Raw genomic sequence first — 26,397 nt, forward strand, 5'->3', positions numbered from 1 at the left:
TTTGATACACCTTCCTGATCTAGAAATCTGCTAGCAAGTGGGTAGCCCAGGGACCAAACAAACAGAAGAGTTGATTTATTATCTCTTTGAGAAGGTATTTTTAGTTCATGGCTAGTTGTTATATTAAGAGCAGGGACCTGTTGTACTATAAATATATTGGATGGTTCAGGAGAAAAGAGTGTGCAGGGCATGTCCCCTTGACAGTGAAAAGACTAGAAGGTCCATGCAGACATTTGCCTTGTCCTTGTGGCAGAAGGTTAGAGTCCAGCCAGACAAGAGGCAGATTCCTGGGAGGTAGAAAGGGAGCTTGGTTATGGAAAAACGCACTTTGTTTTACTGACATTTTCACAGCTTTGAAACACTTTTTTAATTTGCAGTAACAGCTTTTGCAGTCTTGTCAAAATAGATGTCCATTGCAGTTAGGAAAACCCCAACATTTACTCAGTTATGGCTAAATGGAAAGAAGGTGTTCTCATTCATCGCAGTAAGGAGGGTGCAGACAGCTTTGTGACTAATTGCAGAGGAAGAGGAGGGATGAATACGAAGTCACTCCCTGGCTCTGCGACCTCAGACAAACCGCAGCATTGATCTGTGCCTCATTTTCCCTAGCTGGAAACCAGAAAATACTAGCTTTCCCCTGTAAGGCACTCTGAAACGTTATTTATTCCTGCTGTGAAAATATCCTGAGCTCCTTGTGTAAGAGGCAGTCAATGGAAACCAGCTACAGACTCATTTTTTCTCTATTTTGAGAGGCAGGAGAAATAACCTGGAGAAAATACTTTACAGCTTTATTTTTAGAAGACATGGATGTCTCCTTTGATGACTGCTGTTCTCTCACTTTTCTCCTTGCAGGTACTATGCTATCTGCTGCCAGCCTCTGGTTTACAGGAACAAGATGACTCCATTGCGCATTGCTGTAATGCTTGGAGGGTGCTGGGTAATCCCGACATTTATTTCTTTCCTCCCTATCATGCAGGGCTGGAATAGCATTGGCATCATTGATCTGGTGAGTAGCAAAGGGGGAACACCAACCTGATATCAGATATATTTGGTGCTGTATATTCTTCTTTAAAAAGAAATATTCAGAGAAACAAAGGCAAGAGAGGCTGAAGGAGAAACTTCATGTTAGCGATGCAGAGGGGCTTCTGAATTTCTGGAGGATGTCTTTAGGGGGATTTGAAATGACTCCATCCTAGAGGAACTGGTACAAAGACAGTGGTGTCTCTGGGAGAGGATTTCACTCTCATCTACTAATCAGTTCAGTGACTAGTCCTTTGAAAACATGCCAAGCCCCAGCTGGCTCCTGATGGGCACCTCAGGAGTTTTTAGTTCCTCTTGACCTTCTTGCCATGCTGGTGATGTTTGGAGAGCCAGGAAACCCAGACTTCTTTTGAAGGGACAGTGTTTTGGGCCAGTACCATCAATATCCCCTGTGCTGGTGTGAGCCTTGAAGAAGGGGAGAAGGTGAAGTTCCCCTGTGCAAGTCATTTCAGCATGAGTCAATTTTCCCCACTGCAGTCTGGCTTCGTTTGCAGGATCCCATCTACGGGGGAAGGAGTTAAGAGCTGCAAATGTGCTCTCCTTCCAGTGTAGAGATGAGGAATTAAAAATGGCAAACTGTGAAAACACCTTGTTTAGAAGAGCTTGTTTAAAGAGATGTGGCATCCTCTATGCCAACTCTTAGCCAAGGAGCTATGAATACTTTTCGGCTCATGGAGAATAACAAGTGCAAGCTGCCAAGCCTCTAGACAAGGTGATAAAACCAAAATTGCTTCTAGACAATCACCTTCAGGACATGCATGCATGCAGCAAGTCAGTGACCAGATCTCAGATGATGGGCTCAATCTGCAGACTTCTCCCTCCCGGGCTGCTGCCACCAGCCCTGTTCCTGGGAAGTTCAGTGTTGCCTCCAGCCTGGAGCTGCCCCCCAGCCTGCAGCCCAGTCCCTTTCCTGTCCATCTGGTCCTTCCCTAATACCTCCATGGGACTTGGCTGGGTGGAACTTGTGCATCCGTGGTGTAAAAGCACACCCTGATGAATGTAGCAGTGAGCACTGCAGAAAAGTGTGGCAGAAAGTGACGTTACTCCCCTTTGCTGTGTCTGAACTGGAGAGTTAAACTGATTTTCACTGGCCAGGTTGAGGCATGCTCTGCAATGCTGGAGCTGCAACATGGGCTGGTTCAGAAGACCCTGGGGCCAGCAGGACCAGAGAGCCCACGGTGTGAGCACAGGCAGGAGAGGCAGCAGTGGGTAAGGCAGTTACAGCAGATGGGAAAGGGAAGGGAGTAGATTGTATCGGAAAGTGGTGGTGAGGTGTCCTAGGAAACAGGCTGCTGGTATCAGAGAAGAGCTGAACTTCTTTCCTTCTTCTTTGTCCTTGTTCTTCCTGCCCCTGCCCCAGATTCAGCAAAGGCAGTTCAACAAGGCTTCCAACTCCACCTACTGCATATTCATGGTCAACAAGCCATACGCCATTACCTGTTCCGTGGTGGCCTTCTACATTCCCTTCCTCCTGATGGTGCTGGCCTACTACCGCATCTATGTCACGGCCAGGGAGCATGCCCGGCAGATCCGGGTGCTGCAGCGTGCGGGGGCCCCCACCGACGGCCGGCAGCACCACCCAGACCAGCACAGCACGCACCGCATGAAGACTGAGACCAAAGCTGCCAAGACCCTGTGCATCATCATGGGGTGCTTCTGCTTGTGCTGGGCGCCCTTCTTTATCACAAACATAGTGGACCCTTTCATAAACTACACCGTGCCAGGGAAGCTGTGGACAGCTTTCCTGTGGCTGGGCTACATCAATTCAGGGTTGAACCCTTTCCTCTACGCCTTCCTGAACAAGTCTTTCAGACGTGCCTTCCTCATCATCCTCTGCTGCGGTGATGAGCGATACCGAAGGCCTTCCATCTTGGGGCAGACGGTCCCCTGTTCCACCACCACAATAAATGGATCAACTCATGTACTAAGGTGAGTGTTTCTCGGATGCTGCAAAATGCCTGTAGACACTAGAAAGAGTACTTCTCAAGGGTTTTTGTAAAGCATGTTTCCCTTTGCATTTGAAATATCTGATTGATTGAATGTTTAAAAGGGAGGGTGCAAGAGAAGCAGCCAGAAATCCTTGGGGTGCTCAGGTAACATAGTTTTGTAGATGACACATACATGCTGGCATGCAGTTTCTCCAAAGGTGTGTTCAGGGAAGAATAGAATAAAGAAGCTGTGTATGCATTTTGGCAAGCCCTGCTGTCTGGTCTGGGTGGAACAACTTGACCCCGTGGGCGGCACCTTGGGGATGCTGCCTACTCTGTCTTCTCTAGGAAAGGGATCATGACACCTCCCATTGCCCCTTCTCAGGCTCTGCCTTTGTAGGCTCACCAGCCACTGCTGCAGCTTCTGAACTAATGAAAGGCAAAGGATGAACTTCCTCAAACACTGTGATCCTGGGACGTGTCAGCGAATCTCTGGGAAGAAGGGGGATGCCATGTTGTTTGAGCAGCTCACCAATTCCCAGGGTGTCTGCCTTTCACTGTAACCCAGTCAAAGCCTGCCCCGGTGCAAGGCAGCAGCACCCAGTTCTGTGGGAGCCCCGGGAGCTGAGCATGCCTTGCATGGGCTACAGCCTTGTGTTCATAGTTTGGGGTCCCAGTGAATTTGAGCCCCACACCCTTTGCTGAGTACCACAATGTGTTTATTGCAAGAGGAGAGCGTATAGACTGTGCACTGTGGGGGTAGAGAGGGGTTTGGAGGGCTCTGTGGTGTGAGACACTCTCTGCTGTCTTCTCCTCACCAAGCGGAGAGGTGGGAGGCAGAGCACAGGAGGAAGGGAAGAAAGAACAATTATCTCCCATAATATCAGAACAAACTGCAGACTCTGGATAAAACCATAGGTGTTTCTATGCAGCTTTCTAGAGGAGATTTGGGTCTTTGGCAGATGGATTCTTGGCTTTTCGCATGCAGATAAAGGATTTGGTAACAGATAAAGGATTTGGTTTGTGTTCAGAGCTGAACCCGCCCAGAGACTGAATCAGACACTGAATCAGACACTGAGCACTTCCCAGCTGAGCCTCATCTGCAGGTTTGCCCTGAGCTCCCATCTGCAGTGATTTATGGTTTTGGAAAGAGTCCTAAACTGTTTAATGGATGGGATATGGGGCAGGACTTGTCACAGCCTTGAGACAGACCTCTCAAGCTTTCTAAGTCATGAAGGACATTACAACATATTTATCTTCTGCTGATTAACAACTGTTTGGGGGCCACAGTCCTAGAGCCCTCTGTAATGGATGCATGGCACTGTGCCACACTCAGGCTGTATTTCTGGCAGAGCTGTGCTCTCAGGGACAAGGCTGATGCTCCTTTGCTGTGGTTAGGAGGATTGAGAGAGCAGCCCTTGTTGGACACAGCTCTTCATCCCGCATTGAGCAAGCCAGTACCTCTGGCTGGGGAGCTGCAGGGATGAACGCTGGAAACACATCCCTGCACGGGTCTTGGCCACTGTGGCCAACTGGAGAGGCTCTGGCAAGCTGCAGTAAATGGTGGATCCCACCATGTAGCTGAGGTCAGGCTTTCCTCATATCCAGCTTTTCCCTCCCACTTGTACCACTCTGCTCTCACATAGAAGTTATCCATGGAAATGTCTAACAATCCTGTCAATCTAGGTGTGACAACCATTGCAAACAGCCCTGTAAGAACCAAACTTGTGCAGGGCATCTTGTCCACTCCTAGCTTTTGTGAATACTTTAATGGATAAAAGTGTGTTGCCTCTCTTCAACATACTACATGCACAAGCCAGATTACCTCCTGCCTTTCCATGCCGCTCCAGCTCTTTAGAATGCGCTCGCTTCCTGCTGCTACATCCCCTTCTCCCTCTGTGTGCTGGAGGGGTTCGGCTCTGCGCATCAGCACTTCAGAGAGCAATTTTTTTCTGTTGTCTTCAGCTTTGTAATGGATGAGAAAAGTGTGACTTCTTTGCCTGGTGCAGATTAGGCACTGATGATGATAGAGGTGTGGGGATTAAAGCAAACCAACTTATTGTAGTTTTTGGACAGTTAATCTTACTTGAGGAATTTTTATTTCTTCAGTGCTTCTTTCTTAAATGCAGAAAAAATTGTACTCAACATAGATGGAGGAGAAATTTACTGAGGCGGGTTCTCTCAAGATGTAATGTATATTTCTTTACTAGTTTGGAAATACAAGGGGTTTGTGCCTAGTAACTGGAATATTGAAACCTTCCCGTATGGGCCGACTTCATACCAACCCAACTGAGAAGCTGCACAGGGGCAGCGCCTGGCTCACACATTTCTTTTCCAACCTCAAAGCTGTTTCTTCCTGACCAAGAACTTCAAATGGGCAGGTTTGTACAAGTGGGATTTTACAGCTGGTTTTTGTACCCTGGCAGAGAGAACAGTGAAGAGCAGGAAAGACCTTGTGCTGAGTTCCTTCCCCAAAACCTGCAGAGATTAGAATTTTGCATTAAGTTGACACGGGTCGTTTAGCCTCAAAGGGAGTCAGGAGTAGGTAGGTCTGGGATTTTAATTCCTCTCTACTTCCAATCTTGAGAAGATCGGAACTTTCCTTCAATTCTACCTGTCCAAACCATTTTGTCCTTGCTCACAATCAACTCACTGGTGCGTTTCCAAGTGCAAGAATATGTTTGTCACTGTTAAAATTCAGGCTCTTGCTCTTGGATACGTCTGACTTGTGAGAGTGCCTTCTAGGAAAGGGACAGCATTTCTTCTTTTTCTCTTCTGATAATTTTAATGTCAAAATGTTCTGACATTCCCATTTTGGGATTTTTCACATTTATATTAGGAATGGGAAAAAAAGAAGGAGGAGCAGAGTGCAATAAAACACGGCAGTGAGAAGAGGCAGATGCTCTCACCACACACAGACTAAGAGACCGCTTGGGAGACTGTTCTCATTCCTGCTTTTTTTTAAAATCTATGTTTCAAGTGATCTATGAGGACCATGGTGCTCTGGGTGACACAGCAGGTTGAGATTTTGTACAGCACTCCTTGGGCCAGACCCAACCGCAGTGGCGATGGTGCAAGGGAGCCAACTGCACAGTGGCTTGACTATGATGTGAGAGTGATCACAACTTTCTTATTTCCCTGGTAACCACCTCACTTTAAGTTATGAACCAGAAGATGGGGAAAGGATTTTCTGTCACCCATTTAGTTCTCGAACTTTCCCACCAGCTGGTGTGAGACTCCCATTCCTTGGGCAGAGTAAGATGCGATACAAAATGCGTTCTGAAGATGTCACGAACAGCTGGGAGATAGGATTTGGTCAGAGTTGAATCTGTGTGTATGATGGGAAAGAGTATTAGAATTAAATATTCATCTTTGAAAGAAAAATTTGGTTTGCCTATTTTCCAAGTTTGCTTTCTGCAAGTGTAGGAATTGCCAGAACCCCTTTTTTTACCCCTGGATATTCACCTATTTATGTGTACTGTCAACTCCAGAATTCAGTTAGGACACAGGCAAATGGTGAATTGAAATTTGCAGATGTGGCTACAATATGAAATTCATGCCCTATTCAATTTTCAGTGGTTGAGATTGCAACTCATGTCATATACAAAGTTTTGTTTCTCTGGCTGCAGCACAAATTGTGTAATTCATTATAAATATTTGCAATTCAGAGTTCTAATAACCTATGGTTTGGAATATGATTCATTGAAAGGACTAGGGAATCATTCTGAATAATGAGTGGATAGGAGAATTTACAATAAGCACTCAACTAACATATGGCAAAAATTAGTACAACTATTAACTGCAATAGATATGGGTTTCTGGATGGCTGTAGCATTTGTTTAGGAGTTCTGTGCACCATGAGAGTGAAAACAAAATGCCATAATCATCTGAACAATTCTGTCTTCCCCTTTAACCATATTGCTTGCATATCTTTTGTCACGCAGAGATATTTATGCAACACAAAACAACAAACTCATGCCTTCATGAATCATTAAACTCTCATTCTGCACAGGTGGATGGGAAACCAGATCAGCATTGCTTGAATTCTTGGAAAAAACAAGTTCTGAATTTTGCCACAGCAAAGAAGATGACTTTGAGTAAAATATATTTGAGCAATGATTGGAGTAGGCAAACTCTGGTGTGTTTGGGTCTAGGAGTTCACTTTGGTGTATACCCCATTTCCTCTCAGAAGTGCACAGTTCAGCACAGTACAGTGTATTAGTCTCTTCAGGGAAAGATACAGTGAGAGGTTTACTTATTCATTTTCCATCAGAGAGAGGTCTTCTCAGACAAGGCCGATGCCAGTTTTATTTCTCCAAAGTAAAATGCATCCCGATTTGCCTTTTAGAAGAGCCAAGAGAAACAAAATGGAAAAAAAAAAGCAGCCTGCACATTGGGAGCTGGAAGTTCATTGTCTTCATAAATACAGAATTAAATAAATAAGCCAATCAGCCCACACTCATGTCAGCACTCTGCAGGTGCATAAAACGCTGGGAGAAGTGTGCAGTAAACCATGGCGTGCAGCCGGCACTCGACACCAGAACTCTGCTATGGAGTCTTATTGGTCCCAGTAGGGAACATGAGTAATTGTGCCAGTAAATCTCCCGAACTGCAGCGAGCTCCGGTGCTTCCTGGCTGCTGCTGCAACAGGCAACACAGCAACTTGGGCCTCTAGTTTTTAGAACTTTAGCAGCTCCATGGCTTACGGATCTGTTGGAATACAAATAAATCCATCCTGGCTGTAGGGAGGAGAAAGTCAGAGCTGCTGTGGAGCAAACGAAGAAGTGATGTGTGCCCATCGGTGATGCTTCCTCAACGGCAGTGCACAGGGGTAGTCCCTGCCCCATGGCTTGGTTCCCTACACATCCCGCCTGCCCCTCCTGGCACATCCATACTGTGAAATGTCTGCTGTAATGTGATGGGAGTCCTGTTGCAGCTCTGGTGTCTGCACAGTGAAGAGAGCTCCCTGTGCACCCACTGCCCCTGCTCCACGCAGCCAGACCCTTCTGTTTGACATGTGGGATTGGCAGGAGGGTCGGGACTTGAGGACTAGTTTGCACCTGGGTTTAGCTTTGTGATGCCACTTACGGTCTGTAAAGGCACTGATAAGAGCTCTTCCTTTCTCCTTGCCTTTTCCTGACCAGGAACAGAGGAGCCTTTGGCTAGAGGCCACTGCCTACATGTGGGATGAATGGGCTGATGGCATTGCATTACTTTATACAGCTTTAAAATAGTGATTAAGTTAGACTTCCCCCACTTTGTTTATGAGGTAGCTTTTCACAAAGACAAACAGCCATCCTGAAACCCTCCCGGCGTTTCAAGGCTGCCAGCAAAGAGCCCCATCTCCCCTACTCCTGGGGTAGGGGAGGAACCCCTGCCTGAGCAGCAGCCTGGATACTGCCTGCAGCAAATACATGTCAGGATGCCCAGATGTCCACTGCTGTGGAAGCAAGGCAATTTGCTTCTCTTCAAGTGCTCAGTCACCTCACAGGTTGAATCCTGGCTGGCCAGGACTCCCTGTGCCACCATGCATCGTCCCCTTCTCCTGTGGAGTTGCCTTCAGGGGAACAGGCACATTTGGTGGCTGTGGTGTTACAAATCCTCCAGCTGTTTCCGAGCTCCTGGGCTCAGAAATGGCTTCACAAGATGGTTTAGAGATGTGGTTTCCTTGTGCGCGCAGGCAATGAGCATGGGCTGAATCACACAGCAGGTTCAGTTCCCAGTGCAGGTCACTACACTGGTGTTCATAGGGCATGGATGAAGCAGCGATCTTGCCCCGCCTGCAGTGGTGGGATTTCATGGACTGCAGGTGTAGCTGGACTCAGAAAACACAGAGGTTAGTTACTCAGAGCTGCTTTCTGGTGGAACCGGCAGGATTTACAAGTAAAATAACTCCTGTTCTGCCTCCTCCTGTTCCTCTTATCTCTTATCCTTCCGTAGGCACTAAGACAGCCGCAGAGACCGCAGAGCTTCCCGAGGCAGAATAACAGACTTGCTGCCGAGGTTCAGAAAGCCCCAGCAGCTCCCACCGCTCCTCCACAGCAACAACCAAGGGGCTGCCCAGCCCAGCACAGCCAAGAGCCTGGCCAGCACAGGCTCCCGGTCCTCTGCTCGTGTGCCTCTCCTCCAGCTCTCCTGAGGCAGAGACGTCCCTTGGTGGTTGGCAAAGCTCTCCCAACACGGGTGATTCGTTGGCAAAGGTGCATTTAGCCTCAGAGGGGGGGACACACCTTCGTTACCGCACTTTCCCACAGGACAGAGTGGTGGCCTCTGGCACCGACAGAGGTGTTTTGGAGGAAGGAGGCACTGTGGCAGCAGGCATGGGGGGACAGGTCGGGCACAGCCAGGGTAATATCATCTCAGACCTTCCTGCTGAAGTCCCTGCAGACCATTTCAGTATCAGCAGAGAAGAATCTGAGCTCAGGTCTGCTGCTGCTACATGATGCTAAATATTTGTCTCCTCTCTGCTTTCTCTCTTTCTGTCTCACACATGTGCATGGAAATTGTGGAAATGCATAATTAGGTAACCCAGAGGGAATTAATTTCTGGAAAGGAGATGTTTGCAGGCTGCGTTATAGGGGAAGTGTTACACCCTGCTGCGTTGGTGATGTTGGAAGGGGTATGGTGTGCAAGGGCTGTAGCAGGAACGTGGAATTCAGCTCCAGGCTGCAGCAGCAACCAGCCAGGCTGGGCAAGGAAGGGCTTCAGTGCTGCTTAAGAAAAAAAAAACAACCAAAAAATGAAGAAAAATTGGATGTTTCAGTAAATGCACAACTCTTCTTGGATAAACTTGCAAAAGGCTCTGATCTTCAGCTGGCCCAGAGGTGAAAAATGAAGGCTTGGGTTCAAACTCAGCGCGTCCTACTGCCCTCAGCTTCAAAGCCAGCTACTTGCGTTGCTCTTTCACTCTGCTAGGCTGCCTGGGGGATGCACCAAATTACCTGAAAAGGTAAAATCCAATATTTATGGTTCTTCCAGAGTTTCTGAAGGTTTTTTGGTTTTGCTTTAAGGAGAAATAGGTAGTCACCTGGGTGCACAAAATTCACAAACAGACCCAGCAAGGGAACAAAAACATCAATAACAAAGATGGTATTTTAGCTTGGTTTGACCAAATTCGATATTGATGTGGAAGCGAATCTTCACTGTGACTTAATTTGTAAACACAAAGGATGAACGTCTTTGATTTAAAATTGATTTATTTTAGCACTAACTACACCATGAATACCCTTCCAAATTTTTTTCCCCTTTACACAAAGTGATCAGATTTCTCCTTAGATGTTCTGTGATTTTTTTTCTTATCACTAAAGTATCATTTAGAAAAGAATTCCAGTGGCAGGATACTACTGCCCAAAGCTATACTGTTATGTAGAACAAAACCAGGCTGTTAGAGTTAAAATTCCTGGCTGGCAGGAACTGCCTGGAAATTTTAATGATCCTGCAAGATGGATCAGAGCTTTGACATATGTTACCATCTTCTTTGCTACAAGTTCATTAGCCCCAAGACGGATCATTTGGACTTGGTCTGCTCTTTCCTTCATTGCCTCATTGGTTGCTGTTTCATACTGGATTCCATAGGTCATTTTGCAGGCATGGTGTAAGCAGCATATATTTTGCTGTGCTTGTGAGACTTGGAGCAATTACAGGCTGCTAAGGTTTAGGATGCATGTTGTAATTTCTCCAGCAGCTGCCTTATTAATGGGTCCAATAGGCAAGAACTTCACCCCTTTGTGAATGTGCTGATAAAGCACATTCCCATTAAGTTCTTTTTAGGAAGTTTCTGAGCAAGAGCTTGAGAAACACAAGAAATGATGACATGCCTCTGCCGTCTCCATCCCCTGCAAATTTTGGGGTTTTATGTAATTCCTTTTTTTTGACAGGAGTTTAGTGGAACCTTCCCATTGAGAGACGCAAATAATCTTTGTTATCAGAGAAACTGATGAATACTGCTGGGGTGCAGCTAATGTCTTTGTATATGTTTGGGCTGGGATTTGTTTAGCTTCATCTTAGCAAATAGCTGCAGGTGTGATTAAATTACTCCAGTTAGCAGGCCTGTAGGCAGCCACCCTCAGCTGGCAGTATCCTGCAGGGGCATTATGACATTGCTCCGTGGTGGCTGGAGGACCTGAAGGAATGTCCTCTTCTGCACTTAGGAGGGCTCTGTCCTTAGGGACCCTCCAGCACTTAGCAAGAGGCGCAAGAAAAGCTAATGAATTTTTTCGTGTAGTAGATATAAATCTTGGGGGACTTCAGTTTATTTGCAGTAGTGTCATTTTTCATCATCTGTGGGTGCCTGGATAAGCAATGCTTACGTCCTTGGGTGCTCTCAGGCAGCCCTTTTCACCAGTCTTGTACTCTTTCCCTGTTACAAGTGTGCAAGGCCAGCATTAGGCATGGCCAAGAGTGCACTTTGTGCAGCATGAGCACTGCTGGGATGGTATCACATGGGTGGCTCCATGGTTCATGCTGGGGGCTGCTCTTTCCATCTGGTACAGAGCCACACCAAGGAGAGAAGCCTTGTGAGAGCTCTTCATCCCAAAGTGTGAAATACTGTATCAACCAAAACATTTAAAAATGGTGACTTCAGAGGTGACAAAGAGTATTTCCTCCCTTTGGCACAGCCCCAGGGCTGAGCCCTCTGGGCCGTGCAAGCAGAGGTTGCTCAAGATATGTTTTCCACTCCAGTAGTTTCGGTTCAAGTCTCAGTTCCCCGTGCCAGCAGAAGCAGCACTGCATGGCTCCGTACCACAGCCTGAGCAAGGCTGGCTTGTTTCACCTCGCAAAATGGAAACTGAAAGGGGATCTGGTTGCTGTCTTTAAATACATCAAGGGGTAAAGACTGGGAAGGGAGGAGTTATTTAAACTAAGGAATAATGCTGTCACAAGAACAAATGGATATAAAGTGACCAGGACTAATTGCAAGCATGGAATTTTACAAGTTTCCAGCCATCACGGTAGTGATGGTTTGAAACAACCTTTTTGTAAGACTAGTGGGAGAAAACATCTCATTTTTAACAAGCTGAAGCTTTATGAATTTACGAAAATCATCTCATTATATGGTATGACTGTGCTAGTAGGAAACTGCCTCGAGGTCCCACAAACCCCTGCTTTTGCCTTAATTCCGACTTCTGTGGAAACCAGGAGAGCTGAACTGCTTCAGGTCTTGTCAATACCTTACCATGCTGCCTATGTGAAGTCCAGCTTTCTCCCCTGTCCTGCTGATTTTGCATCCATCAGGGAATGTCAAGAGAACTTGTGTCCGTTTCCCAAAAGACCTCATGAACTGGGTTCCTGTGCTTCCTACCTCATCGTTCCCCTCTGGCAGTCGCTGCAGTGCAGTCAAGATCGTAACCCTGTGGATCAGCAGCTTGGTGTCCAGAGGTGCCTCTCTCTCGTTCCCAGGATCCAAGTTTGGCAGAAAATTGCACCCACAGATAAATAGGAAGGAAGGACATTGTCCTTAGATGATGGTATTCAGACTTTCTGATCTAGAATGTGAGATAAAAGAATCTGAGAAGACAGACTAATGTCTGTGCCACTGGTAAACATGAGATTATGAAAAGTAGCTCTCAATTCTCCAAGCTAATTTTATTTTATGAGGTTGCAATTTGCAAGAAGTATGACATGTTTGACTTGATACCTACATCAGCATGGCATGTATTAACTAGATCACCCCCTTAGTTTGTAAATCATATAAAATTGCCATCTGCTAGTGGATGTATTTCTAGTCGGGACTCTTCAGGAACAGGTCTTGGCCATAAGCAATTTACTTTTAATCTCCTCTCTGGAGAAAAACAAATAATTGCTGATAACATATTCAGATAGCACAAGATTAGAAGACTAACAGTAATAAGAGCAAGCAGCACAGGGCTACTCTGCGCTCCGAATTACTTGGTTAGCTGAGCACAGGGAAAACATTTCGACGGTTATAGAAACATGGTCTTTATGGCTGTGCCTTTTTATGGCTGTGCCTCTTGGCACATTGAACACAGATTAAAGGCTAATATAATAGACAGTGTGAAACAGGCTTCAATGCTGAACATCAGCTCCCACTTGTTACTGAGCCTGAAAGGGTGAAGGGGGCTGTTCTACAAACATGGAGCCAGAGCTGCCCGCATACCCAGCCCAGGCAGGGCTGGCAGTGGAGTACCATGCTCCAGGAGGATGCTGGAAACAATGACATGGGGTTAAAGGTTTCGAGTAGAGGCTGTGGCAAAATAGCCTTGGCAGATGAATTGTTTATCTTCTGCTAGAAAAGGTAGAGAGATCAGTGGTGGTGCATTAGACTTCTGTCTGTAGTACAAAAGTCTAATGCACAGGTGTGTAGCAAGGGAAAGACCTGGAAGTTTAAAGTGCACAAACTTGCATCAGACAGAGAGTATTAATTTTTTAAAGCAAAAATGGTAAGCCACGACAACTGATTCTCGTGCAGCTTTGTACCACGAGAAATTTAAGATTGTATTTCTTTGTAATAACCTCTCTAGTTCAAGAACAGTTATTAAACACAAGAATGAGGTCAGGGAAGAACCGCAGCCTGTTCCATTCAGATCATACTGGGTGATGATTGGAGTCTCTGCTGGTTGAGTGACCTGGTCTCCAGGGTGGAGATGTCCTCAGCCCCTTTGCTTTCAATCCATCGCTTTGTTGTACTAGCACTGATGGCACCCAGCAGGGAGCAAGTTCAGCATTTCTCTGGGTGCTGCACAGTTTCAGTGACCCTGAAATAACCCCGGTTACTTCTCTAAATATATTTCTTTTGTGCCTTTGATCTTATGTCCCAGTTTCTCCTTCAGAGTGGGTATGTGATGGCATGTACAGTACATACAGACATCTCATTCTGCCATGTAAAGCTAGGCTGGACAAAGTAGTTAAAAATAGTATAGGGAGAAAATCTCATACTAGGGAAAAGGCTCAGACTGGGGAATTAGCGTACAGCACTTATTAGGTCTTTTCCTTTGCTGATGTTGTTAATCTTAGTCAAGAGATAATTTGGGTTTCACTTAAATTTCATTATTCTATAAAAATATAGGAGATCATTAGACTCGATAACAACTAAACAAAAAGAGTTTTGTTGTTTCTTGGAGGAGCTTTCTTCTAATTTTTTATGAAGCTTTGCCAATATTTACAATCAAACTTATGTTCCAACTTCCCTTGCATGATTTTACAACTTGGCATCAGTCTTCTCCACAGTAACAGCCTTCTGGTGTAACATTCACAAATACTGTGACTGGGAGTTGTGAAGGATCATGAGCAGGGCACAGAGTGCTATAAATATCAGGAGGTACATGATAGCTCAAACAGGAGATATGGGCTGAGTCAGGAAGTGCAGGCTGAGACTATACAATCTGCTCTGCAGGATGTAAGATTCCCTTGGGTCTTGGAATCTAGATGTTCCACAACAGTAGAAGTTATCACCATAAAAATAGTTTCACACATAGCCAAGGACTTGGATGCGTGTTGCTCTGTGCAGCATCAAACAACCTACAAACTGAAAGATAGATCAGCAGCAGCAGCACAACTGTCTTGTCCTTCCTTCTTCCACTCCCTCATCTGAAGAAAGAAGTGTGCATTCTGCACACTATCATCTGCAAGCAGGTGATAGCACAGGGCCTCTGCAGCAGCTGGTGGCACCCAGAGCTCCTCCAGGCAGTTGATGTGCTGCCAAAAAGCCTGAATCCACCCCGGGCAAAAGCATTTGCAATGGTCAGGATGTACATCCAGCATGGCAGTGCACATGGGGCTGTGCCACGGCTGGGCTGATGGGAAGCTGCAGTAAGGGCTTCTTCCAGTCCCAGCACTGTCCTACTGTTTGCTTCCCTGTGCCGATTGCCTGGGCCCACTGTCCACTGATGCTCCCATTGCCAAGCCCTGGACCACTCGTCCTTCTTGGCTCTCTTCAAGCAGCTTTCTTCTCACTGTTGAAGTGCAACGGTTAAAAAGGAAAACTGGGAAAAGGTGGTGTAGAGCCAAGGCCAGTGCTACAGCCTGACTGTTTGCTTCAGGTAGTGAAAAATGCATACACGCTCAAAGCTGGCATAAACAGAGCCGATGCTGAGGGAGGTTTGGCCCCTTTGTGTTTAGCAGTGGCACAAAAACATCTCCAGGCTTTTTCTGTTGTACTGTAATGTCACCCCAAGGGAAAGGATGGGAGCTGCTGGGCTGTTTGGCACAGAGTTGCCTTGGGGCTCCTGCTGCACAGACACCCTGCGGCAGGCAGCACCTGCCTGAGCACAGGTACCAGCCACTTCCCACATCATTTAAAGCCCAAACATTAGAAAAAAAAATCCCAAAGGCCAAGAGCTGCAAAAGAGGGAGACTCCAGCACAGTCTGGAAAATAAAGAGCAGGATTCGCACCATTAATTGAAGGCAGAAAAGCTGTGTGTGGGGGGAGCTTATGGCAAGATCTGGTAGTTGGGAACCTCTCTGAAGCTGCACTCACTGCTTAAGATACAGCCCATGCTCTGCCCCTGTTGTGGGTTTGGGAAGGCAAAGCGTGTGTGTGCTTACTGAACCAACCACTAGCACACCGCATGCAGCGCCCCGCCAGCTTGCATGGGGGTGGACTGATTTTGTATTGTGGGTGTTTTCCGAAGTTATTGCTGAAACCTTTCTTTGTCAATGCAATTGGCTTTTTATTGAGTTTGGGTTATCCTCAGGGTAAGAAGTTGAGACACTAATTTCTTTTCTCTCAGCTGTCATTTGTGAAGTCTGGGGTAAGGTTCCTCCTCCCACTCCTTCCCTGCTTTTTCTTTCCCAGGGATCACTGCTAAATTTAAAAGCTGAACAGTTTTAAGACTTTTTTTTTTTCCTCCTTTTTTTTTTTTTTTTCTTTTCTGTTGATACTTCAAAATTCTTCTGCAAAAAGGTTAAAGTCTGGGGAAAGGGCGTGGAGTGACCCTGGTTCCCCTCCCCTGCTTGGCATTGCACCGGCTCCATGGGACAATGTAGCGCTGATGGCATCACATTGGGCTGTGCAGGCAGCATGTAAGCACATCACTCCTTCCCTGGTCCTCACTGACTGTGCACCAGTCCCCACCAGCCAAGCCCGGCAACACCTGCCACCAAAGCAAACTGCCTGTCCCAGTACAAACCAGCTCCCACAGGGACTCCTGCCCTCAGCTAAGCAGATGCTAGCATCTGCACTGCACCCTGTGTTGAAGGAGGCTGGTACCTTCCTTCATCCAAAACCCACTTGGCTTGCCAATAATCAGGGCACCGCTGAAGACTGGTACACAGCTGAAAAAATGCCTTGCCAGAGGAAACTGAGAGCTGTTGATAAGAGAAAAGCTTCTTGTAATTGTACTGAGTGAAATCAAGATACTTATTTTCTACAGAGGAAAGAGGGGATTAGGGTTTTGAAATACCACCTTTTCCTTCAATTTTAGAGAGATAATCTCTTTCAATATGTCTGTATATTGGAAAAAGAGATTAGAGCTAAGATAAACCCCTTTTTGTTATCTGGCCTAATACAAGACTCAAGATCAGAACTCTTCTGCATCAGTTTGTTTCTGTTAGGGAAGGCAAGGCACTGAAGGGCACCTTGAGTTTGGAAGTAACTGAAATACCAACTCACTTTTGCCTGTTTTTAATTGCATGGCTAGTGCTTTGAGTAATGAAGGCAACTGATGTATTCTGGTGGGGCAGGACCTCACTCAAGGCTTGCTTTCTGGTCTGAGATTCACTGGGAGGAAAGAATGGAGATTTTGTGCTCCACGGGCCGTCCAGGGAAGCTGGGCTCAGTCCAACAACCCCAGGAGCTGCCTGCCTGCCCTTGCCACCCTGCGTCCTGCTCAGTCTTTATGTATATCACCAGCAAAACCTACATAACCAATCCCCTGGCTCAGCCCCACTACTCTCTGCAAAGCTTCTCTTGATCTGTTTATTGTTTATGACAAATGGAAAGTAATCTTGTTTACATAAGTTTGCGGTGATCCAGCTGACAGTCGGAGTGCTGGCGGAGGATAATGCTGGAAGGAAGGGTGCTGTTAGGAAAAGCAGAATAGGGGAAGAAGCCACAGGGATTGCTAATCCTGCTGCAGATCAACATTTCTTCTCTGTGCAATTATTGTTGGGTTTCACTTCACTGCCTCTCTGATTCAAATGGAAACTTAAGTAATTACATTAATTGTTGTCTTTTCCAATTAAACCTCTCTGGTCTTTGACATGCATGACTGGTTCTTATTTCTCTCTGCTCTGTGCAGCCAGTTTGCATAATGAACAGTGTGTCCCCAGCATTTTGCAGTCATTGGCCCGAACAGGAACAGTGTCCACATGGAGCCCTGGAGAGCTCTGACTGCGCTCTCCCAGGGGCTTGAGGAATGCCTCCCTTGCTGCAAAGCCTGGGCACCTACTGTGTTCTCCCATCCGCTTCCCTCCTGTTCAGCATCTGCAGCTTTCCTCGAAGTTTCCTTTCCTCTCTCCTGCAAAAGATGGTTCAGGGAAACAGGAAAGGAGTGCATGACGAAAATAGGAAAGTCATCTGTCTGATGGGACTCATTCAGCAAAGGTGGTTTAGCTTTCCACACATTTACTTTCCCATCCTTCGAGGTCTCCTGACAGTGAAATCCAGGAGCTCCTGTTCTGCACAAAGTGATTTGAATGGTAATTTTAATTGGTTTGGAGGCCTTGTTGAAAAAGCAGGACATCATTAACTGTTGGGGAAAGTTCTAATCTGATTTTACTTGAGTCTTTACCGATACAAAGCACCATTATTGGACTGCCTAATTTAATCCCAGCTCTGCTTCCTGAATCAACAGTACAATGCTGGATATTTATTCAGGTTTATGCACCTAAAGTAGAAAGCTTCTGCTGAAAAATGTATTTGCTCTCATGTAATGATATTTAGTTGAGATTCTCAACAGCAGTGTCCTGTGCTGGGAATACAGGACAGGCTGAACAGCTGGTGCCGGGGCTGGTGCAGTGAGATGGATGAAGTGTATAGGTTATTTGCCTTCCAGCTGTAATTAGAAGTCTGTTGCCCATTGCACCAGGAGCTGGGACCCGATGCCCAGAGAGGAGCCCTCCTGGCCATGGCATTATGCTCCCTGCAGCTGAACTGCTTGACGTCTCGTCTTGCCACATGGCAAAGCCCAGACCTATTGAAAACATATCACTTACTTAAATAATTGAATGCAAGTTAATCAATTACATTTAGCTAAATAAATACATCTCTCATAATACATGCTGACATACTGAATTTGATTCCATGTCCTTCGGGACCCTCACCATTCATTCCAGAGAGCCAAGACAGGGTTTAAAACTAATTTTAGTACCTGAATAAATTCTATTATGGATAGCAATTTACTATTCAGCTACTTCCCTTGCGTTTCAACTGCACAGCTCCCCACCAAGATCTTTCCCTCCTCTCCAGAGATTAGTATGTTAAAAAGTCACAGTCTTTTTAGGCAATGTCTGTCAGCATTTGCAAAGAGCTCCACATGCCTTAGGGCTAGAAATGCTATATAAATCTAAGCAATTATTGTTCTAGTCTAGTCTATTGTTCGTTGTGGCAACAGACATCTCTCAAACTCAGGGCTAATTGTTTAAGTGCATTTTAATTTTAGGTTAACTGCTTTTTTCTTTTTAATTTTTCAATAACCTTCTTACTTTCTGATTGCTGTAGGAGAATTTATTTAAGCATTATATGCACCCCCTGTTGCTCTGTAAACTTACACAGTGGAAAAGCTTCCCTGTTGCTGCTCCACAGATAGATAGGTCTGTAGAGAGAAGAGCCCTGTTATTCTCAAGACATTCTGGGCAGCTCTTTGGTATCTCCAGGAAGGACTTTCAGTATAAATACTGTGATTTGATTGACTTGTACCATTCTGCCTCTTTTTGGATCCTTAACTGTGGCTTGTATTTCCAATTGCTGGGTGGCTGCTGGAGCCAGCTTGCCTGGTTCACGTGCTTCATCAAATTCAGGTACCTGATAAGCCTGCTGTGAGCTTCTCTACAGTGCTCATCCACCTGTAATTTCAGTTCTTAGTCAGCTGTAAGCATTTTTCCATCTTAAACTGAATGTTTCAAGATGGTAAATTCACCATTTTGAGGTTTTGGGGTTTATTTATTTGTCATAGCAAAGATTATAGTTGCTAACATCTGCTGCTTAGTATGCATTTGCATCTTGAATAGATGACCTGACCTATGAATTGATACAGATGTGGTTTTGGTTTGGTTTTGTCACAAGTAAAGATGCAGTATTTATTTATGCCTTTGGGAGTACATAATGTCTTGCAAATACTACATCAACCATTACATACAGCTGAGTAAGGCTATTTCTGTGTTAGATGATGATTTGCAGTCCTTAGTTCTGCATTACTCTTTCTCTTCTGTGGCTATCACAGGCTACTTCAGCATTACTATCATCCATCACAGATGACAGCATTTTTAAAGTTCAGGTAGCCACATTTAGGAGGTGGTTTTGGAACTCATCTTTGTTCATGTTGCCATGTCATACCTGGCATATGATTCCTTCATTGATCACAACCATATCAATGGATGATTGGTCTGGATTCTCCCTTTGGCCCTATGCCTTCATTTAATCCTGAAATCTGAATACTGTTTCACTATGACCGTTCGTATTTTGCAGGCATTGTAATCAGAAAAGTAGTCATATTTTAACATCAAAGATTAGTAACTCCTGGCTGGGGGAACCTGTGACTGACACATGTCGGAGTCCCAAGTCTGTTTTCAATTTTCCAGAGACAAAGCATATTCTTTACCCTTTGTAAGGAACATTTCCATGATTTCTAATAGCTCTCACTATTAGGTGTTTTTTAAGGTCTGTTTCTTCTCTAAAAATAAGTCTTTCTTTAATTTCTCCTGTTATCATCTCCAGTTAATTAATTTACTAAAAATTCCTGTCTCTTGATGTCCATATCCATGGCATCTTATACCCAAAGTCTATAGAAGTAGTTAGTACAAAGCAAGTTAACCAACCTCTGTTTTACAAATCCATATTTGGATTTAACCTGTGGCCATCAGGACAAGGGCAGTGATTATCCCACTGTACTCAGTGCTGGTGAGGCTGCACCTTGAATACTGTCTTCAGTTTTGGGCCCCTGACTACAAGAAAGACATTGAGGTGCTGGAGCAGGTCCAGAAAAGGGCAACAAAGCTGGTGAAGAGTCTAGAGCGCAAGTCTTATGAGAAATGTCTGAGGGAACTGGGGATGCTTAGCCTGGAGAAAAGGAGACTCAGGGGAGACCTTATAGCTCTGTTCCTGGAAGGAGATTGTGACAAGATGGGGGTCAGTCTCTTCTCCCATGTGACAAGCAATAAGACAAGGGAATAGACCCAAGTTGTGCCAAGGGAGGTTTCAATTGGATATTAGGAAATATTTCTTCACCAAAAGGGTTGTCAAGCCCTAGAACAGGCTGCCCAGGAAAGCAGTAGAGTAACCACCCCTGGAGGTATTGAAAAGACATGTAGATGTGGCACTTAGAGATATGGTTTAGTGGTGGACTTGGCAGTGCTGAGTTAACAGTGGGACTCTGTGATCTTAAAGGTGTTTCCAACCTCAATGATTCTATGATTCTACAAACACAACTTCAAATCCATAATCTATGAACATCCCAAGAGGTCACTGAAGCACAGAAAATGTTACTAACACGCTCCATATCAAGTGTAATCAACTGTACTCTGAGATACCAGAATAAGGAAAGACTGGCTGTAATCTCTGTGCAGCTAGAATGAACTTTTCTAGTAATGTCTGCTATTCTGTATGAATTTAACTTCTTACAGACCAGAGGCAACAGGTGGAACAGTATAATAGATCCAAGCGTAAAGAGTATTTGAAGGGCGTTATGAGGTGTTGCTTTACATTAAAAGCTCAGAGTTTTCCTGAGCAATGCTGGGACGTTGTAACTGTGCCCTGGCAGGAATCTGCTGCAGGGCTCCAGACCACCAGCAAAGAAGTTTAAGAGTGGACTGATTTGTTTATATTAGAGGAAATATCATCTCTTGGAAGCTTAAGAGGTCTCTGCTGGTATCTGTGATGTCAATGGCAGCTGATAAATCCACAGTGGGACTCAGCCCTCACTCTCTGTCAAGAAACATGCATTTTTTTTCTGCAAGATCATTCTGAGGGAGCGATAACATGTAAACATCTGGTCATAAAGAGGCAGGCTACTTCCTCCACAGATGTCATACACTTGGATCAAACTGAGCTTCAGCGTTTTCTATGTAAAATGTTTATAAATTAACTAACTCCAAGTAGAGAGGAATTCTGACCCTAGAGCAGAAATGGCGTAGGCACTGTTGGATGTAGAGCTGACTGAAATTGCCTCAGTCTCATACTTTCACTGCAGAAAACGTGAGAATTCTTGAGAACTCTCCAACAGTTTTCCCTTCTTCCTGCAGAACTAAAGTTTATCCCATTAGACTGAGGAGTTAACTATTAGATAGACTTACAGGTTTTTTTTCCTCTTTTTCTTTCACCAGGGGAAGAAGATGTGTTAGGTCTAGCAGCAGCTCAGTTTAGTATGCTTCCACATATACCAGAGTCAGGGACTCCTGCCACACAGTCTTCAGCTGGACTTTAATTCCAGAAAACAGAGACAGAGGTTTTTAAATGAGTTTTGCACGACAGAGTAATCCTCAGGATATAGTTGAGCTGTTTGAACAGTACTGTGCTGCAAAGGAGGAACACTGCTGGGGTCCATCCTGCTTTCTTCCTTTCCTTTTATGCCGTTTTCCTGCACACAAATCAAAATAACCATCTTGCTTTGCTAAACCTTTCTTGGCAGTGACTGAGCCAGTAGTTTCAAAGTCAATCATGAACCTCAAAGGTACATGTTGATTCTGACTGACACTTGTTAAGTGTCACTGTTACTAAGAGTCTTTGAAGAGATGTTCTTGCAGACTTAACAGAAGGGATGTTAATTAAGCTGTTGATTTGTGTTATTCCGCAAGCTCATCAAACACAGCACAGTACTTCAGTAACTAAAGAGCATTTAGCTTTATCTATAAATCTTTATCTATTACCTGGGAAGAATGTCAGGTACAAGCCAGTATTTGTTAGATGTTGCAGCAGCCGTCACTGCCTGCAGCAGCCTCCTTAAGTAACAACATCAAATGCACCAGTGCTGTGAGAATGCACTCCAAGACTCATGCCAGCAGCTGAATCACCTGCAAATGCTGCTACCTCCACTGTGAATCCAAGTGCAGCTGGATGTGTTTGCTTTCAAGATCCTTAACTTTGTTCTAGTTCAGAAAGATGCTCCTTCAGGTCAGTTGTTGATCTTTTTGAAGCTAGTAAGAGACTTTGTTAGCGAGTTCATTCAATCCCAGGAAAATTCAACGTTGCAAAGGACCACTGACCTATCAGTCACTAACCAAGCATTAGCTTGCCTATACCTGAAAACAGGCATGTACTGAGGCAGCCCATAGCATCAGCCAAGCATTGGTGTGGCATTTACAAGGGCATCAGCCTGCAGTTTGCACTCCCATGGAAGAAGGCAGGCCAAAATAGCTTGGGAAACACCACTGTACAGGATAACTCTTTCTGGACTGCTTTCCAACTCATCTAACAAATATAAACATTAGACTAAATTTAGCTTATCTTCATGCACATCCAATTGTATGAATGGAAAAAGCCAAAAAGGTAATTCGCATCTCCTTACATCCCATCATATTTTTATTCCATTTTTGTGCTTTGCCGTTGTGTTATGTCACATATCATATAATGTGACATCCTCACAGGAGCACTATACTGCACTGAAGTCCTTTCCTCTTTCAAAATAAAGTATTGAAATTCCTTTATCCTCAAAGTCTCCAAGGGTCTGAGTCTTGGCAGTGCTTTCTCTACCACTGAAGCAAAGCCACCTCTGGAAAGACATGTAACAGCTGTTTTAAGTGCAAACCACGGTAATATGCTTTGGGTTTTTTAAGAAGTTAAGGAAACAGAACATGAATTTGTCACTTTGGAAGGACTGGAATGCAGCAGTGCTACATGAAACATAGCCAAGCAGGCAAACTCGAGTACTTGTGCCTAAGAAAAGCTAAACCAAGAAGCCGGTTGTATCTTATGTTAATGTTATGTATGAATAATTTTATCATTCATTAATCTGTCATCTGCCTGGTAGTGCAAAGAAACAGTAACGGTTTACATTAATATATTAAAGGCACATGTAATTTATTCAGTGTGATTCATGCCCTATGGTGCTTTTTTGACAAGTTTTTATAGCACTATAGTTAGTATTTATTAGCAATAAAAGCACTTCATAACACTTCAATACAATATTTGAGACAAGAACTGAACAAAGCAACTACTTCATAGGCAAGAAAGCAATTAGGAATGACACTTCAAAAAGTGTTACGAAAAGATCTTCAAAGAGCTCAGTTTCATACCATCGTCAACACAGCACCTGGCAATGGCAGCACCGCCAGCACAGAAGATGGGAATATTTGCTCATCTCCATCCCAGCAGGAGCATCATATCCACCTCCCCAGCAAGAAGATGCACCTTCTGCAGCACCTCAGCATCCCTGGAACTCCCTTGCTATGCGGAGCCCCGTTCAACATTCATGATCATATGGGAGCGAAGAAAACAGAGTGCAAGAGTCCATAAAAGCAACAGTTCAAAACTTAGGGAGGTGATGCACTTCAGTTACACACCATTTCTTTTTCTGCTTTTGAAAGAATATTTGTCCTTAATACATTTTAAAACAAGTCCATAAAAATCCTTTACAATAAGCTGTAGGCTAAACTAATTTCCTTAAAAATCTCTGTTCACCTATGCATGGGTTCACATGGGTTTACCTTGGAAGATTTGGCAGTAAAATTGTGTATGCTTACCTTGGGCTTCTTATGGTCAGCTTAATTAATGGTTGAGCAGGACGGCTGCTGTGTGCATGAGATAGGACAGCTCCAGAAGAACACATCAGGTTTGAAGTCAATGGGTACACACACACACAGATTTATAAGCAAATATTTCAGAGCACCCCAGACTCAACGAAAGCGCTTTGATTTTCAGCAGTGCTTCTCCCTTTAGCTTCCAGTACAGACGTGGGTGCTGAGCATTTTGGAGGCAATTAGATCCTTGTGATCTGCAAAATGCATATATGCCTTTAAGTAAAAAAATAAGTATGGGATAAAATTCTCATCTTCTCATCTCATGACTTTCTGCTCAGGTTCTTGGAAGTGTACCTGTAATGACCTGGATATATGAGGGGAGATAATACCCTAAGGCTAGAAAGGTAAACATAGGTAACCTTCATTCCACTGCAGCTAGATGTCAGCTACCTGCTCCTCTTAATTCCCCAAAACTCCCTTTTTGGCCAGGTCTTAGAGGGTCAGAATCTCCTTATCTGATCCCTGTGGGTTGTTTGTAAGTGGGGGGTCTATCAGGGGAAGGGACAGGTCTGCAGAGGATGAGGCTTCTGTGTAAGCAAGGACAGGCAGCTGAACACAAATCCAGCAGCTCAGCACCCCCATGGATCAGGAGGGCAAAAGGTTCTCTCCTGTCCACAAATGAAGAAATAAAAGGAGTATCAAGTAGAAATAAAGAAGTGACCTCTTTGTTTGGCATGGTGTGGTCACAGGCTGGGCTGTGGTGTGACCAGATCAGGAACATGGGAAAAAAATAAGGAAATTCAGGGGCAACAAAGCACAGAGTAACTAAAATATTTGAAAGCCTGCTTTACAGTGAGAAATTCACAGATGATCTTGTATTTGGTGCCTAAAGGGGAAGCTGGTCTTTATCAAAGCTTCCAGAAGACAGAGACAACCTCTAGTATAAAAGGCAGTGAAGAGAGGATCTGGTGGCTGAAAGCTAAAACTGGAACATTTGTATTGAAAATAAGGCACAAATTTCTAACAATGAGAGTAGTTATTCAATAGAGAAAATTATCAATTGCAACATGGCTTTTATTTTACTTGCATCTTATGAAATGAAAGATTCCCCCCAAGGATACAACTGGTTGAAACATTTAGCAAGGTCCTGCGCTATACACAGGCGATAGGGTGCTTTTCATCCATGGGGTAGTCCAGGTGAAGAGAACAGTGACATCAATATCTACAACAGAGACCAAGACATGCCTGTAAATCTCCAGGCTCCTTGCCAATGGGGGGAAAAAAAAAAAAAAACCCCAATCAAATCCAAGGAAATCCCCATCTATAGAAAGGTCTAAGCAGTTCTCAACTTCTCTGCATCGAACTGCTGCTGTTTATAAAAGAACTTTTTCTTCCCCGTTTGCACTTTATCAGGCTCTTGTCAGCCAGTCAGGAGAAAAATGCAGGACTAGGACAGGAGATAGAGCTATTAACTGCATGAAGAGGCACTGGTAATTCTGTTACACTTCAGAGGACTGGTGGGAGACCAGAAGTACCTTGTTCCCAGCCCGCAGCAGTGTATTTTTAAAGCTAGCACCGGGTGCTGGCTAGCAGCCAGGTATAGTTATACCTTTCCTAAAATTAAATAGTAACTAACTGCTGTATTCCTGCACTGCAGTCTGACAAAATCAGGGAGCTCAACTATTGCTCCCCCATCCAGACTGAAAAAGCAGACAGACATTTCCAGCATACTGGAGCAGTCAAAAGGTTCAAGGATCACCAGCCAGAGATCTATGGCAGGTCCACATTGCCTTCATGAATCAAATTTCTTAGCAGTGTACATGTCAGTTATCATGGGTAGAAATTAAGTGACCTAATTACTACTCCCTAGACTTTTGTTTCAGAGATACAGGTGGCTTCCTCAAAAGAGGCTCCTCAAACAGACCAAGTGGTCTGATTGGTATTCATGAAATTAACAGGAGGAAGACAATATGTAGCTATCAAATCCCTCCCTAGAGCAATACTGAAGAGCTTTTAGAAAGTGTGCTCAGCAGAGAATTCCTGCCTAAAATCCTATCTGTGAGACAGGAAAAAGATATTCCTGAAAAGCTGAAGGATTCCCAAAGTGTTTCATAAAGAAAGACCCTACCTGGTGGCTCACACAGTTCTAACCCAATTACTACCGTTACTGTAAAAATCAGTTTCCCCTTTAGTGGGAGGCTTGGGGATGTATCTCTAACTTTGACACTATTGGAATATAACTTCTTGGTTTTTAATGTTGGGCTAGCTGGAAAGCATTTTCCTATTAACTATCTGTGTTTTTTAACTTTCTCCCATTACTACCTCACTGTGTCTCTGTCTTTCCTCCTTTCTGCACTAAAAGTGGCTGTTCCTCTGTCTCCAAGCTCCTTCTGCTCTTCTGCAGTAGACCAGCTCCTGTCTAACCATGAACATGCTCTGTAAGTCCTTTCTTTTATTACTGCAGCTCTGTGCGTGTGTCTGTTCAGTATTTATTGTAACACAATTGAAAGCATCATTTGATGTGTAGCTTAAGGTTTGTGTAGCAGAGGCAGAAACCTCAGCTGAAGGGGGATGTTTCACCCCAGGACATTTAAGGTGGGCTCCTGCCTGCAGGATGCTGCAGACAACATGCAGCAG

General features: G+C 44.7%; 1 protein-coding gene across 4 annotated transcripts in view; it reads left to right on the forward strand.

The window, feature by feature from the left end:
* HTR4 (5-hydroxytryptamine receptor 4) overlaps positions 1–26,397 on the forward strand; it is a 129,989-nt gene that overhangs the window by 73,366 nt on the left and 30,226 nt on the right. For 3 of the 4 annotated variants that reach the window (XR_003994106.1, XR_003994107.1, XM_030503967.1), the window contains exons 5-6: positions 853–1,006; positions 2,402–2,970. Coding sequence is in view for 2 of the 4 variants with exons in the window: in XM_030503967.1 (XP_030359827.1) it covers positions 853–1,006; positions 2,402–2,970 (723 nt within the window). In the remaining 2 variants the exon portion in view is untranslated. Of the gene's footprint in view, positions 1–852; positions 1,007–2,401; positions 2,971–8,909; positions 8,962–26,397 lie in introns of those variants that run through there. The other variant, XM_030503968.1, reaches the window with a different exon arrangement.

The sequence above is a fragment of the Strigops habroptila genome, chromosome 12 (genome assembly GCF_004027225.2).
Source record: "Strigops habroptila isolate Jane chromosome 12, bStrHab1.2.pri, whole genome shotgun sequence".
Classification (NCBI taxonomy): Eukaryota; Metazoa; Chordata; class Aves; order Psittaciformes; family Psittacidae; genus Strigops; species Strigops habroptila.